Source organism: Argentina silus, assembly GCF_951799395.1.
Source record: "Argentina silus genome assembly, chromosome: 11".
Classification (NCBI taxonomy): domain Eukaryota; kingdom Metazoa; phylum Chordata; class Actinopteri; order Argentiniformes; family Argentinidae; genus Argentina; species Argentina silus.
The window spans coordinates 12,375,429-12,390,935 of NC_139665.1; the positions used below are offsets into that span (position 1 = coordinate 12,375,429).

Sequence of the window (15,507 nt, forward strand, 5' to 3'; positions counted from 1 at the left end):
TGTGTGTGTGTGTGTGTGTGTGTGTGTGTGTGTGTGTGTGTGTGTGTGTGTGTGTGTGCGTGCGTGCGTTGTTAGTCTTTGCAAGAGAACTCCCCCAGTTTAGACCACACAGACACTGTCTGAGACCCCTGAGTTCTGGTGTGCCTTATCCTGCATATGTGACTGAGCCATGACCCTCCCTGGTGAAACCATGGCAACTCTTTAGAGTTAAAGCAGTCTAGCTGGACTGAAACCTTTCACCGAAGCCCGTAGAAAGCCACTGCAACACCATGTGTCCACCCACAGCTTTCTATCATTCCCTCACATTCTCTTTCTTCCCACTTTCCTCCCTCTTTCCCTACATACTGGTTTTCATTCGTTATTTCGTTCATAATATCTTTCCGGAACCTTCTGGAATCCCTCCTGTATTTCCCTCCTCTCTTTCTTGACTTATACTTTCTATTACTCCTCTTGTCTTGTCTTGTCTGTCCAGTGTGTGTGTGTGTGTGTGTGTGTGTGTGTGTGTGTGTGTATGTGTGTGTGTGTGTAAAGGTTCAGTGTGCAGAAGGACATTGACACAACTTGCCTGTACAGTACTGGATGTGTGTGTGGGAGAGAACGTTGCCAATATGCATGAGTGTGTGTTTGTTTGTGTGTGTGTTTGTGTGTGTGTGTGTGTGTGTGTGTGTGTGTGTGTGTGTGCCAATATGCATGAGCATGTGTGTGTGTGTGTGTGTGTTTGTTTGTTTGTGCAGATAACAAATGTGATGTAGAAATGTGTGTTTGAAATGCTTGTGTGTTTTTGTGCCGATATGAGTGTGTGTGTGTGTGTGTGTGTGTGTGTGTGTGTCTTCAGATCCCTTAGGTATTAGTTGTCCAGTGACAATGACCAAGCCCAAGGCGTAGGGGCCACAGGGGTTTGTACTGTAGTAGTAGGGATTAGTGAATGTAGAAGTTTGATTCTGTGTGTAAGCGAGTGTGTGTACTGTATATATATCAGTGTGCTTCAGCCAGCCCCGTCTCTGGCCCCGTCTAGAAGCCCTCGATGTGGCAGTAGGCCTCCAGGCTGGAGAACAGGATGTATAGGAACCAGAGGCCCAAGAAGAGGAGACTGGTGAGGATACGCGATGTCCTCGGACCCCCCAGCTCCCCTCCGATGGAGGGCCTCCTACGGAACAGGAGGACCCCCATGCTGATGAAGGCGAAGATGGTGAAGAGGGTGACGGAGAAAGCCAGCGAGCCGGGGTCCACCTCAAACTTCTTGCCCTGCACCTTCCAGTAGACCGCCGCCACCGACCACGCCACGCCGATGCCCAGGAACACGTTGACTGCGTTGCTGCCCGTCACGTTGCCCACTGAGGCGTCTGCGTGTTGGTCCTGCGTGGCCGCTACCTTGCTGGCGAATGTGTCTGAGAGGGGGGGGTAGGAGAAGAGAAAGAGTGATGTCATCATCTGAACAGAGGTCTATGGTTGGGGAGGGGGGGGTAATATCACCACCATCTGAACAGAGGTCTATGATTGGGGAGGGGGGGTAAAGTAGAAGAGAGAGGGGGTAATATCACCCTCTGAACAGAGGTCTATGGTTGGGGGGGGGGGGTAAAGGGGAAGAGAGAGGGGGTAATATCACCACCATCTGAACAGAGGTCTATGGTTGGGGGGGGGGGGGGGGGTAAAGGGGAAGAGAGAGGGGGTAATATCACCCTCTGATCTAAGGTCTTTGACTGAAACATTGCATCTCTACGAAGGTGTTCATGTACAGTGAACCGATATTGTTGTTGAATCTTTCTCTCTCTCTCGGTCCCTGTCTCTTACCTGGAATGGAGGTGCCCAGGGCCACAAACACCACAGCGGTGACCGTGTCCTTCAGGCCCACGGTGCAGCCGAAGTGGGAGGCCAGGTCCCCGATGACGGCCGTCAGCAGGCCGATGACCGAGATGGACACGCAGAAGCAGGCCCAGCCGTTCCAGTACTCCGTGGGCGGGACGCAGGCAAACAGAACCTTCCAGAACACCGTCACGAAGTGCATGACGTAGTCGTAGCAGGAGGGCAGACGCTCCTCCCGGCCGTCCTCGTCGTCATCGTCACCGTCACCTAGGTGATGGGGACGGGGGGAAGGGGAGGGGGAGGGGGAGGGGGGGGACGGCGACACGGGTGGGGGAGGGCGGGATTAAGGTTAAAATGCATGGATGCTGAAGGACTGCGCACTAAGATTTAAATTAATGGGGATTTCATTAAGTGTGAAAAGGTGGGGAACCCCTGTTTTAGATTACCCTAAGACATCTTTGCCTGCAATGTCAGGAATGTCCACCAGGAGGAGCCCTTGCAGCAGAAACGTCTGACCTGCCTACAGACTGGTAAGTCCCCTTTATTATGTGATCTTCATGAGACATTTTACAGCTATTGCTAGCATAAAGATATCTACAACCTTATCATGGATGTATGAGATTTGGTCAACAAAGTTGATAATTCTTAAACCCTGTGCCCTATCGTAATGGTACAATATGATATAGTATCATTTTCATCTGATGGCCATCTGTTACATTCTATTGTTGATGATTGTTGACGTTGATTGATGTCGTAGAGCTGCTCTGCCTCAGGCGTTTCGTTGCCTTGTTTACTTGCATTCAATGTAATGATAAATAAACAAGAGATGGACAAATAAATAACCGCCTTCTTTCCATGACACTTAATGAGACAAGCTAGCATTCATCCCCCTCAGTCCTGCTCTGACTAAGAAAGGACTCTGATGTACAGTAATAGGGCTTTGGACAAGAAGCTGTCAGAACTGTGCTCAAAGGGTAAGTGAGTAATTACATTCATTAGCCAGGCAGCCAAGTTGAGTTGAGTGTATGTCTTTAATACAGCACCGACACTCCTGTGAGACAGGCGTCATTAATCACCCTGTTTGCCCGAGTTTCCGGAGACAAAGTCGGTGGCACACACAAATAATATACACTGAACACACACACACACACATAAGCACACACACACATAAGCACACACACACACACACACACACACACACACACACACACACACACACACACATACAGACGTTGTAATTATTGCTGCTCTATCCATGGCACCCTTGTAATTGTATTATTATTACAGTCATTTCCTGCTGCTACACTGCACCCTTCTGCACTACCACTGTCATTATTATTAATATCACTTTATTGCTTTATTACTACTTTATTACAATGTGTTATATCACTTATGGCTGTATGCGATATCTGACCAAATACATTTGATTTGATTTGATTTGATCTATATGACATGCAGATTCACGACACGCGCGCGGGTGCGCGCACGCAAACCCACGGCAACGGCTCACCTGCGCTCACGGTCACAGCTTCCACAAACTGCTCCCTCCAGGAATGGGTTCCAATAACCAGCGCCAAGTTGGTCTTCTTAATGAGCTTGTCAACCGTGCTCTACCAATCACAAACAAAGGAGGCATAATCAGCGTCCAATTAGGGAACAGAAGAGAAGGCGGAACGGGACAGGACAGGACAGGGGACAGACTCATTCACGCGTGACTGGAACACTCATGGAACAACGCTGTAGGAAGACGAACCTCGGGACGGATTAACCACATTCTGCAACACTTCATTTATATAATTGTAAAAAAAAAAGTATTTGGTTGCATCTCAACCCTTTTCAGTGTACACACACACAAGGGCAAACACAAGCATGCACACACACGCACGCACACACACACGTGTACAAACGCGTGCACACACACACGCGCACGTACCTGCACACACACGCACACACAATTAGTTTCAAGGGGTTTGTCTGGTCGGAGGGACAAACATTTTTTAATTAGGAGTCATGCATTTAGGATGCAACCAAATCCTTTTTTTTTTTCAGCTAAATTGGTTTGTTTGCTGAATGAAAACACCCACGGTATTGACATTCCCTTTTAATCCTGAGCCTTAACTCACAGAGACTTAATTATAACTGATGGGTGGATATGGTGTCATTTTAATGTGTCCACTGTGCTTGGTCTCTGATCTCAGAGAAACAGGGTTATTGATTGTTTTAGAAATAATAAATGAAACACAGCGTATTTATTGTCTTGTACAAAACTGTGAAAGAACTGTCATATCGAACTAAAAAGCTTATGACAGCAAGAGTCATTTGCTTTACGAATATCATAAACGCAGGTCTCTAATAATATGGGGCATTTCCACAAACGCCTGGGACGTGTAATTGAAATTTTTCCGTACGCATATCCAGTATCCAGAGGACAGCACTAACACTGAGGCACCCTCTGACACATCACTGAGGCTCTGATCTGGCCAGTGGGCGAGAGAAAGGGAAAGAGGGTTAGGGTTAGGGTTAGGGTTAGAGTTAGGGCTACCTTAAACTCATAGGACTCCTCGATGACCACCTCCAGCCTGCTGTGTTCGCCCAGGATGGGCTTCCCCATCTCTGCAATGCGCCTGGCCTCCTCCTCCTCCGCGCTCATCTGGCCCTCTGGGTCCTCTGAGAGAGAGAGAGAGAGAGAGAGAGAGGGGAGAGGGGAGGGGAGGGGAGGGAGAAAGAGCGAGAGAGAGAGAGCAAGAAAGAACAGGTTAGCGAGGAAGAGAGAAAGGGGGGGGGGGGGTTAGGGATGGAAAATACAAAATACATGTTAATAACAGGCAGATAGAAAGAGAGGAAATTGGAACTCAAACAGGCCACACAGATAGATGTTTTGAGGCCAGTACGCTATCAATAATTGAGTCTGACTCAGCTCTATATCGCTTGTGTACATCAGTCCATGTATGTGGGGGACACGCGTATGCAGGAGCGGGGGAGGGAGACACAGATGAGATTGTGCCTGAGTGGATGTGGTGGGGAAGCAACAAGGAAAAAGGAGGTAAACAAAAGGGTAGATCCTTAAGAAGATGAACAAGACGGAAGAAGAGGGGGTGGTAATGGAAGGAGAGAGGGGGGGTAAAGGGAAGAGGGGGGGGTAAGGGGAAGAGGATGTGACAGGGAGGAACACAACGGCAGAAAGAGAGATGGAGAGAGAGAAAAGAGGAGTGGGTGGAGGGGAGAGAAAGGACAGAGATAAAGAAAGAGAGAGAGAAGAGAGATACTGTGCCGAGAGAGGGGGGCGGGGTGGGGCTGAAGAAGCTAGTATCTAGTATGGGTAGTATGGGTAGTATGTAGTATGTAGTATGTAGTATGGGTAGTATGTAGTATGTAGTATGGTTAGTATGGGTAGTATGTAGTATGGGTAGTATGTAGTGTGGTTAGTATGGGTAGTATGTAGTATGTAGTATAGGTAGTATGTAGCATGGGTAGTATGGGTAGTATGTAATATGGTAGTATGTAGTATGGGTAGTATGTAGCATGGGTAGTATGTAGTATGGGTAGTATGTAATATGGTAGTATGTAGTATGTAGTATGGGTAGTATGTAATATGGTAGCATGTAGTATGTAATATGGTAGTATGTAGTATGTAGTATGGGTAGTATGTAATATGGTAGTATGTAGTATGGGTAGTATGTAGTAGATACTTTTAGTAAACAGCAGGCAGCATGACCTTACAGTCACGGCCAATGTCCCCGACAGTGTGGTTTACTCCCCGTCAACCGAAGAACAGAGCGGCTGAACCAATCAGGTATCATCTCTAAACAACTCTAAGCGCTAAACCCCCATTCTCCCTGTTTATGTACTGGTATTATTCCCTGCTGGCTCTTTGTGTATTATTACTCATTCTCTCGTCCTCTCATGTCAAGGATGTCAAAGGAAGAAGACGCGGTCTGCACGTACGGACCTGCCAGCTGGGCAGCTCTGGTTGTAAGCTGCTGTTGCCTGGTGAGTGGGCAGAGATGATTCCTCTCCCTTCCTCTTTCGTCTCTTCAAAGCACAAAGGCTCTAATTATGAAATGAGTACATGGCTGCCTGGGAGCTCAGGAACACCGTCCGATGACAGTATTCCCTCACTGCTCCACAGCTCCACTACCATATCCTGCTGTATGTCGTTTTATCCCAGTTATCCTCACAAAGTAGACTGTCAGAAAAAAGGGGTTCTTTGGTTGTCCCTGTGGGAGAACACTTTGAAGAGTCCTTTTGGGTTCCCCTGTGGGAAGGGTTTAACCGAAAGGTTTCTACATTCTCCCACAGGGACAGCCGAAGAACCCTTTTTAGTTCTAGGTTATTATTCTTTTTTGACAGAAGTGTACTTGATGAGGGCATCCGGTATTTGACTGGCTTGACGTCTGGCGAGGTTCTCCGGCGATGTACAGTACCAGTCAAAAGTTTGGACACACCTTCTCTTTCAATGGTTTTTCTTTATTTTTTAAATTATTTTCTACATTGTAGATTAATATTGAAGACATCAAAACTATGAAGGAACACATATGGAAATATGTAGTAAACAAAAAAGAGTTCAACAAACCAGAATATGTTTTATATTTTAGCTTCTTCAAAGTAGCCACCTTTTGCTTTGATGACAGCTTTGCACACTCTTGGCAAGGTGTGTCCAAACTTTTGACTGGTACTGTATATTATGCACCAGTCATTGTAAATTATTCATCCTTCATTGTATATTCATCATTCTATAGGCTACTCTGTAGAGAAGTAAAGACTTATTTCTCAACCCCCTTGAGCTGGCAGTGGTCAGTAGCTAGGTACTGGAGCTAGGTCGCTTGTGTGCCTCTAAGTCATAAAATATTGAGAAACACAACACTGAGGTAGAATGTGTGTACTACTGTAAGGAGAGAGTACTCAATATGCTACTATTCTCTGAGGCCTCAGTTGTGTAATCCATAATCAAACGTTATTAAACCAGACCACCATGGCCAAGGCCAAACTGCCCTGAGCCAGTTGTTGGCCAAGCTGCAGATCATACGGGTCAAGTATCTATCTGCCTGTCCACAGCACACAGAGGTGATTAAACTGTCATTGCCATTACAAACAAGCTGATAAGGGTCTTACCTTGGTTGAGCAGAAGGGCTACAGGGGAAAGAAGAGAAGAAATAATCAGTCAGTACAGCAGTCCTTTATTAAGTACAGCCTTGCTATCACATGCTTACACTCCACTGAGCTTGTGATATCTCACCTATGAAGAGGGCTAAGGTTCCAACATTCAGCTCTCCTCTCTAACGGGGGACTTCTTGAACCTCTAGAGCCTCAAAAAGGTTCTTAAAACCTCTTAAGCTGGACTTATTCTGCTTTAATTTGATAATTGATTTGATTATTGATTACTTTATCTCCTTGTTATGTGTAGTATGTTATTCTGAACAATGATGAATTGAGCATATGCACACAAAACTTCAAGGTGTTACCTATCAAATGGCATCCTGCTTTGTCATCTGATCATCATATTATAATGTTGGAAGCAGTTTAGTTTGGGACTGGTTTTTAGGCGCAAATTAGTCAAATAGGCCAGAAGAGGTAAGAATATTCTTAACTTTGATCTTATGGTTCTGATATACAGTGCTTTCGGAAAGTATTCAGACCCCTTCACCTTTTCCACATTTTGTTGTGTTATAGAGTCAATTTAAATTTTAAAAAAAAAATTGCCATCAATCCACACACAATACCCCAGAATGACAAAGTGAAAACACGTTTTTTGGAAATTTATTAAAATTCAAACACAGAAATATCTCATGTACATAAGTATTCAGACCCTTTGCTATGACACTCTTAAAATTAGCGAAAATACAAAAATGTCATCAACAAATCACTCAATAAGTTGAATTGAGTCCATCTTAATGCAAGGATAATAGTTCATGTAATTTTGGAATTAATATCTTTATTTTTAGGGTTTCTGATTTGCATAGGAATCAATTACACACTGTGTGGATCAGGTTGTCATTATAAACTGAGCAAATGGAGAGGAAAAAAACTGCTAAAATTCTTTTAATTTAATCCATTTTAAATTGAGTCTATAACACAACAAAATGTGGAAAAAGTGAAGGGGTCTGAATACTTTCCAAAGGCACTGTATGTAGTTGGCCATTTCTAAATGAAAGCACTTTACAAATTCACTTAAAGTATATTAAAGTAGTCTAAATGTTAATATTTGGTCCTGTATCTATTACATCAAGCTAAAATGTTGACTCGTAATTCTTTGTTACACACAGCAATAGAATAGGAGCAATGTTGATGCCCGCTGATCCATTCTAATGGACATGCACACACACACACACACACACACACACACACACACACACACACACACACACACACACACACTATTTTCTCTATTTTCTCTATTTTCTCTACTCTCAAACAACATTTAACATCAGAATGCCCTGGTTTCCTATGATCGAAAAGTCCATTATTCTCTGCTAAGCAACGATAGGCCCAGTGTAAGGTTGACCAACCACCTGAGGAAAATATACTACCAGTACACACACACACACACACACACACACACACACACACACACACACACACACACACACAGACGCACACGCACACGCACATGCACATGCACGCACGCACGCACACTCTCTCTCTCTTGGTGAAATTGATATAACTGCCAGGCAGCATTACTGCCTTTATTTCCCCACCTTCATTTGTGGTCTAACCACGTTGTGTGTGTGTCCTGCGGTGTTTTCCTGTTCTGTAAAGTGTGCGTTTTAGTTTATTGTTTATTGTTCATCTGTGGTGAAACAGACCGTATATTAAAGCCAGAGAACAACAGGCTGGGCTGTAATTACCCCTGCTGCAAGACACCTCTACTGTTCATGGAAACCTGCTCCAGTGAGACATGGCTGCAAGACGTGATGTGATTTCCATTTGAAGATTTCTCAGGAGTTATGCTTACCCTCAACCTGAGTCTCTCTTTGGTCATTTGTATTGGCTAGACACAGCATAGAGAGACAGGGAAAGTAAGGAGGAGAGGCTCTGTCAGCAGGGCTTGGGCCGTATTCTAACCCATGCCGGCACTAACACACACACACACACACACACACACACACACACACACACACACACACACACTACAGGTGCACACACCTGAGATTCCTCTCTTTAGCCAGCGTGGTTCCTCCAGCACGATGTAGAAGTTCTCACGTTTCTCGTACTCTTCATCATCAATGATCCTCACCTGCAGGGTCTGACTGCACACACACACACACACACACACACACACACACACACACACACACACACACACACACACACACATGTAAACACACATAGGTTTACATATCAGTTATGGGAGAGGTCAGGGTGAGGGTTGAGGTTCGGGATAGCGTTACGGTCAAACCAGATGAGTAGCCAATGAGAATTCGGATACGCATCACCACCACACCCGTCGCCAGGGCCTTCAAAGAAATCGGTCAGGCGATTTTAGATGACCGCACGGAGCCAGACAAATGACCGCCAACTGCATGCTACAGCACCAGGGAGAATTAAGAAGCGTAGGTTGCTCGTAATCGCTTTGAAGGGAAGCGAGCCCACGTCAATATTTAATCACTCCACGCTTCAATAATTCAAACGCAGACATGCATCTCTCATCGTCCCAAGAGATGATTCCAAAGACTGGGATACCTGGAACAGGATGGTGGGATGAAGGATGGATGGGGGGGGGGGGCTCTCTATCCACTACCACTGCACCAGTCCCCACCCCTGCTTTCTCTTTCTCTAGTCTAGTCTTGATAAACAACAGCCCTGTATCACTCCCTACCACGACCCCTCCATCCTCCATCCCTGCTCTCCCGACTTCACACACACACATACACACCCTCACACACATGCACACCCGCGCGCGCGCGCACACACACACACACCCGCACCCATACGCGCACGCACACACACACCCACACGCACACACACACACACACACACACACACACACACACACACCATCCCTGCTTCCGCCTTGACACAGAAATATGGGCCATTCGTTTCAGTGTCGTCTTTGATCTCCTCAGCGAATGTGTTATTGAATGACCTCTCAGCCTGTAAATTACAGATCATATCTGTTAATTAAAACCGGCTCTCTCCCGCCAGTCAGAGTGTTAGACACACTGTAACATGCAGCCTGCTTTCAGACGTCTTTAACAACGTCACGTTAATTGCGTGTGGGCAAATGACGACTTTTGTAAAATTGGGCGCTCTCTATAACGAGCCATGAAATAGCCTCCATATTAGGTATGTATGTGAATAATACAACCTAGACATGCTTGGTCATGGTGGCACACTGTGTAACTTTTACCCTGGCAGAGCTGTGGTGTGTGTGTGTGTGGTGTGTGTGTGTGTGGTGTGTGTGTGTGGGGTGTGTGGTGTGTGTTGTGTGTGTGTGGTGTGTGTGTGGGGGGGGTCTGTGTGGTGTGTGTGGTGTATGTGTGTGTGTGTGTGTGTGTGTGGGGGGGGGGGGGGTCTGTGTGGTGTGTGTCTGGTGTGTGTGGTGTGTGTGTGTGTGTGTGTGTGGTGTGTGTGTGTGTGTGGTGTGTGTGTGTGTGTGTGTGTGGTGTGGATGTGTGTCTGTGTGTATGTGTGTGTGTGTGTATGTGTGTGGTCTGTGTTTGTGATTGGGGAGTTATTGATGACGGCAAAACGGGCGCTGAAGCGGAGGAGTGGGATGAGGAAGAGATAAGCAAAGGAGGAAGGGGAGGGCATGGGAAAGGGGGAGGGGGGGTGGAGGGGTGAGGAAAGGAGGGAGGGGAGGTGGAGGGCTGAGGGAGGGAGGGAGGGGGTGGAGGGCTGAGGAAAGGAGGGAGGAGGTGGAGGGTTAAGGAAAGGAGGGAGGGGGGTGGTGGGCCGAGGGAGGGAGGGAGGGGGTGGTGGGCTGAGGGAGGGAGGGGGTGGTGGGCTGAGGGAGGGAGGGGGTGGTGGGCTGAGGGAGGGAGGGGGTGGTGGGCTGAGGGAGGGAGGGAGGGAGGGAGGGGGTGGTGGGCTGAGGGAGGGAGGGGGTGGTGGGCTGAAGGAGGGAGGGAGGGAAGAGGAAAGGAGGAATGGGGGTGGAGAGCTGAGGGAGGGAGGGAGGGAGGGAGGAGGAGTGGACGACGTGTTTCACATTGTGATGATGCGCATTAGTCTTGATGATGTCTCCCAGGACAGACAGGACCTGAAATGTCTCCACAGCAACAGTCTCCCAGCTGGCTGAGCAAAACACAAACCAACAGCAGGGGAGGAGAGAGAGAGCAGGGGAGGAGAGAGAGAGAGAGCAGGGGAGGAGAGAGAGAGCAGGGGAGGAGAGAGAGAGAGAGCAGGGGAGGAGAGAGAGAGCAGGGGAGGAGAGAGAGAGCAGGGGAGGAGAGAGAGAGAGCAGGGGAGGAGAGAGAGAGAGAGCAGGGGAGGAGAGAGAGAGCAGGGGAGGAGAGAGAGAGAGAGCAGGGGAGGAGAGAGAGAGCAGGGGAGGAGAGAGAGAGAACAGGGGAGGAGAGAGAGAGCAGGGGAGGAGAGAGAGAGAACAGGGGAGGAGAGAGAGAGAACAGGGGAGGAGAGAGAGAGAGCAGGGGAGGAGAGAGAGAGAGAGCAGAGGAGGAGAGAGAGAGAGGGGAAGAGAGAGAGAGAGCAGGGGAGGAGAGAGAGAGAGGGGAAGAGAGAGAGAGAGAACGAGAGGGAGAACGACAAGAGAAAGACAGAGGGAGATATGAAAGAGAGATGAGAAGAGACGCAGACAGAGAGGATGGAGAACAGAGAGAGAAGCGGATGAAAGAGAGAAAGAGAGAGAGAGGCAGATGAAAGAGAGAGAGAGAGAAGTTGCCTTCCAGTCGAAGCGTGACATACAGAAGAGGAAGTGACAGCAATGAGACACCGATAGGAGGTGGAGGAGAGGACATGCTGCTTCCAACTGGGCAGAGTACACACACACACACACACACACACACACACACACACACACACACACACACACACACACACACACACACACACATGCTGCTTCCAGCTGGGCAGAGTACAGCACAGCATTATGGTAGTGACACACACACACACACACACACACACACACACACACACGCACACACATATGCTGCTTCCAACTGGGCAGAGTACAGGACAGCATTATGGCTGCTCAGTGTTTTGGACTGTGATGGATGACAGTTAGACCTACAGCATAGTGGGGGAGGTTGAATACAGTCATAATAATAACAATAATTCATTGCATTTATGGCATCAGCTCCTTTCTAGACACCCAAAGCTCTCACACTGTAGGGAAGAAAACTGACCTCGCCACAACCAAGTCATTGTAAATATTGTTTTTATCAAAATACTTTATGTGTGTGTCTAAACGTGTTGAATGGGAATGGAACAGCTGGAATCCGATTTCCTGACAAATTTATCTCCCGTTCTCGGACAAATAAAAATGGACAGGAATGCTGGGAATGACCTCATATCGAACACATGTTTACTAGGCGAGGTCGCCTAGGAAACTCACCGCCTTCAGTAGAACAGCCTCAAGTGACCTTAGAACAACCTCAAGTGACTTTAGAACAGCCTCAAGTGACCTTAGAACAACCTCAAGTGACCTTAGAACAGCCTCAAGTGACCTTAGAACAACCTCAAGTGACCTTAGAACAACCTCAAGTGACCTTAGAACAGCCTCAAGTGACCTTAGAACAACCTCAAGTGACCTTAGAACAGCCTCAAGTGGTCTGGGGCGGTCCAGTGGACAAGCACCACAGCCTACAGTGCACACATGTACCCATGTCGGCATGGGTTCAAATCCGGCCCATGCCCTTCTGACCAACCCTCTCCTCCTTACTTTCCTGTCTCTCTCCACTCTCTCTCTATCCAATAAAAACTGAAAACAAAATATAAGAGTGGGACTACCACAGTCCAAAAAATAACCTTAAAGAACAGCACCATAACTGTCAATAAATTAAACAATGTGTTGCCTATTATAGGCTTCTGGTATGAGTATCTCTGCGTCTGTCTGAAACCCTCCCCTCAGTCCATCACTCCTGTCCCTCTGACTCACACTCAATTCACACACGTCTGTCAAGCTGTCAGTCTCCGGCTGCCTCCTTTAATAAAACATCAACCCTGGCTCACAATTCTCCACCCTTTTCCCTTAAGTGTGCACTTAGACTGTAAAAAACAAGGAGAGTGTTGAACTTTGATTTATCAGTGATTTTACCTGCATTACTCTATTATTCCCTCAAGCGGAAAAAACAAGGTACAAAATTACAGTTAATCAACGTCAAAATGCTTTTTGGAGGTTTAGTGTTTAGCTGGAACTCAACACAGTTTGTTAGACGGTGGTTAAAGGATGGTTGGTGTCTGTGTCGGTTGGGGGTGGTGCTGCCATTGTTACCTGGTTAATTGACAGGTAATGACCAGGCAATCAGACAGTAACCTGACCAGCCAAAAACCACAACGCACATGCATGCGCACACACTCGCAAGCACCCACACACCCACACACACACACACACACACACACACAAAGTTGCAAGCCCACAGAAATGCAGCTCATTGATGAGCTTAAAGCTTGGACCAGAATGGCCTTGATGAATAATGGAGAAGTGTCTGGAGTGGATCAAGGAGTGGAGAGAGAGGGGGGGAGAGAGAGAGAGGAGGGGGAGAGAGAGAGAGAGGGGGGAGGGGGGGAGAGGAGGGGGGGAGAGAGAGAGAGGGGGTGGGGGGGAGAGGATGGTGGAGGGGAGAGAGATGGGGGAAGGGAGAGGGGGGGGAGGGGAGAGAGAGAGGGGGGGAGGGGAGAGAGGGCACGGGAAGAAGGGACTCCGTCTGTCCAACCTCTCTGCTCTCTGTCACCCCGACATACACACACTTGTCTGCCTGTCTGTCTGTCTGTCGGTCTGTCTGTCTGTCTGTCTGTCTGTCTGTCTGTCAGTCTGTCTGCCTGCCTGCCTGTCCGTCCGTCCGTCCGTCCGTCCGTCATCAGAACTCACGTGGTCTGGTCGTTGTTGAACTCCAGCTCGCCCCGGGTGTCCTCGTAGTCCTCGCCGCCTCCCTTGGCCGTGCCCGCCTCAGTGTGGTAGGGCAGGATGACCGTGCCGCGGGCGCCCGAGTTCCGCACCACCGTCACCTCCATGGTGCCCACGCTCTCGCTGACGCGCAGCAGCCGCTCGCCGAACGTGAAGATGCCGGCGTGGTCGTCGTCCAGGATGGTCACCGTGGCGACCAGGGGCTCGACCAGGCGGCCGTTGGAGGCGGCGTCGTCGCTGGCGAACATGCCCTCGGCGTCGCCGACCCGCAGGTTCAGCAGGCGCACAAAGAAGTGCTCGTCCTCCTCGAAGATGTCGTCGTCGATGATGCCCACCTGGGAGGAGGGGGGGGGGGGGGAGAGGGGGGAGAGAGAGGGAGAGAGACAGAGAGAGAGAGGGGGGGAGAGAGAGAGAGGGGGGGGGGAGAGGGGGGGGGGAGAGCGAGAGAGAGGGGGGGGGGGAGGGCAGAATTACAGCCAATGTCACTCATTCATCCTTATTAATTACTCATGAATCCTTAACTCATTGGGGTTTTTTTCAAGGTGTTGTTGCTAGGCACTGAAGGTGGAATGTTCCGGACCTGTTTGGTGGTTGGTGAGTTAAGGCAGGCTTGCTTCGTTTGCATTACTGAATGTCCCAGACTGCGGAGGAGCAGTAATTGTGTCTCATTAACAGTGTTAAAGTGTTGTACAGTGTACCCTCCTTCTGGGTGTCACATGCTGCATGTTAATGTCTACGTGTTTGGTGTGGTTTATGAGGTCTGAGTGTGTGTGTGTGTGTGTGTGTGTTTGCGTGTGTGTGTTTGTGTGTGTGTGTGTGTGCGTGTGCAAATATGTGTGTGTGTGTGTGTGTGCGCGTGCGCATGTGTGTGTGTGTGTGTGTGTGTGTGTGTTTTTGTGTGTGTGTGTGTGTGTGTGTGTATGTGCACGTGCTCGTGTGTGTGTGTGTGTGTGTGTGTGTATGTGCGCGTGCACGTGTGTGTGTGTGTGTGTATGTGCACGTGATTGTGTGTGTGTGTGTGTGTGTGTATGTGCACGTGTGTGTGTGTGTGTGTGTGTGTGTGTATGTGCGCGTGCACGTGTGTGTGTGTGTGTGTGTGTGCGCGTGCACATGTAGTGTGTGTGTGTGTGTGTGTGTGTGTGTGTATGTGTGTGTGTGTGTGTGTGTGTGTGTGTGTGCTGTAAGAGACGGCCTAAGCCTGAAAGCTGTACATCATCTGTATCAGAGTGGTTGACGTTGATGTGGAGACCAGGGACTACAGGTCTCACTCATCCCTGACTAATGACAAGCTACCGTCATGGAAACCTGCTCCTTCTATTCCCTCATTCCTCCATTGTCCTTCTGTCTGGCTCTTTTCTCAAAGAGGGAACACCAAATTGACAATTAAACAATGATAGAGTTGGGTTTTAAAAAAAAATAAAATAATGAACATCATCAATTCCAAGGACAATTCCTACTTCAAAACCACTTTCCTTTTTTTCCCCCTCCATCTTGACTTTCCCCACTCAGACAATGACAAGACGTCTTCACTGTCAGTCAGAGTGATGAGGTACTGGTTACAGCCCTCTGTCTCTGGAGCCGCAGATCCCGACCCACTCAAAGACAATTACCCTGTACAGTTGAGCCAGGACACAGGGGATTCTGGGTGAAGGTCTTTTTCTGTATCTACTGTTATTTAC

The 15,507-nt window shown here is 48.2% G+C and overlaps 2 protein-coding genes across 5 annotated transcripts in view; one reads left to right on the top strand and one right to left on the bottom strand.

Annotated features, from left to right (window-relative positions):
- The window catches only part of fosb (FBJ murine osteosarcoma viral oncogene homolog B), a 136,767-nt gene that overhangs the window by 20,285 nt on the left and 100,975 nt on the right, over positions 1-15,507 (top strand). The gene's annotated exons all lie outside the window — the stretch shown is intronic.
- slc8a2b (solute carrier family 8 member 2b) overlaps positions 1,012-15,507 on the bottom strand; it is a gene marked incomplete at both ends in the record, with an annotated part of 20,327 nt that continues 5,831 nt past the window's right edge. Inside the window, 7 exons of one of the 4 annotated variants that reach the window (XM_083679888.1) lie at positions 1,012-1,388; positions 1,792-2,070; positions 3,314-3,413; positions 4,346-4,470; positions 6,916-6,933; positions 8,947-9,050; positions 13,793-14,163. In XM_083679888.1, coding sequence (XP_083536014.1) covers positions 1,012-1,388; positions 1,792-2,070; positions 3,314-3,413; positions 4,346-4,470; positions 6,916-6,933; positions 8,947-9,050; positions 13,793-14,163 — 1,374 coding nt within the window. Of the gene's footprint in view, positions 1,389-1,791; positions 2,071-3,313; positions 3,414-4,345; positions 4,550-6,915; positions 6,934-8,931; positions 9,051-13,792; positions 14,164-15,507 lie in introns of all 4 variants that reach the window. The other 3 variants (XM_083679889.1, XM_083679891.1, XM_083679890.1) reach the window with 3 other exon arrangements.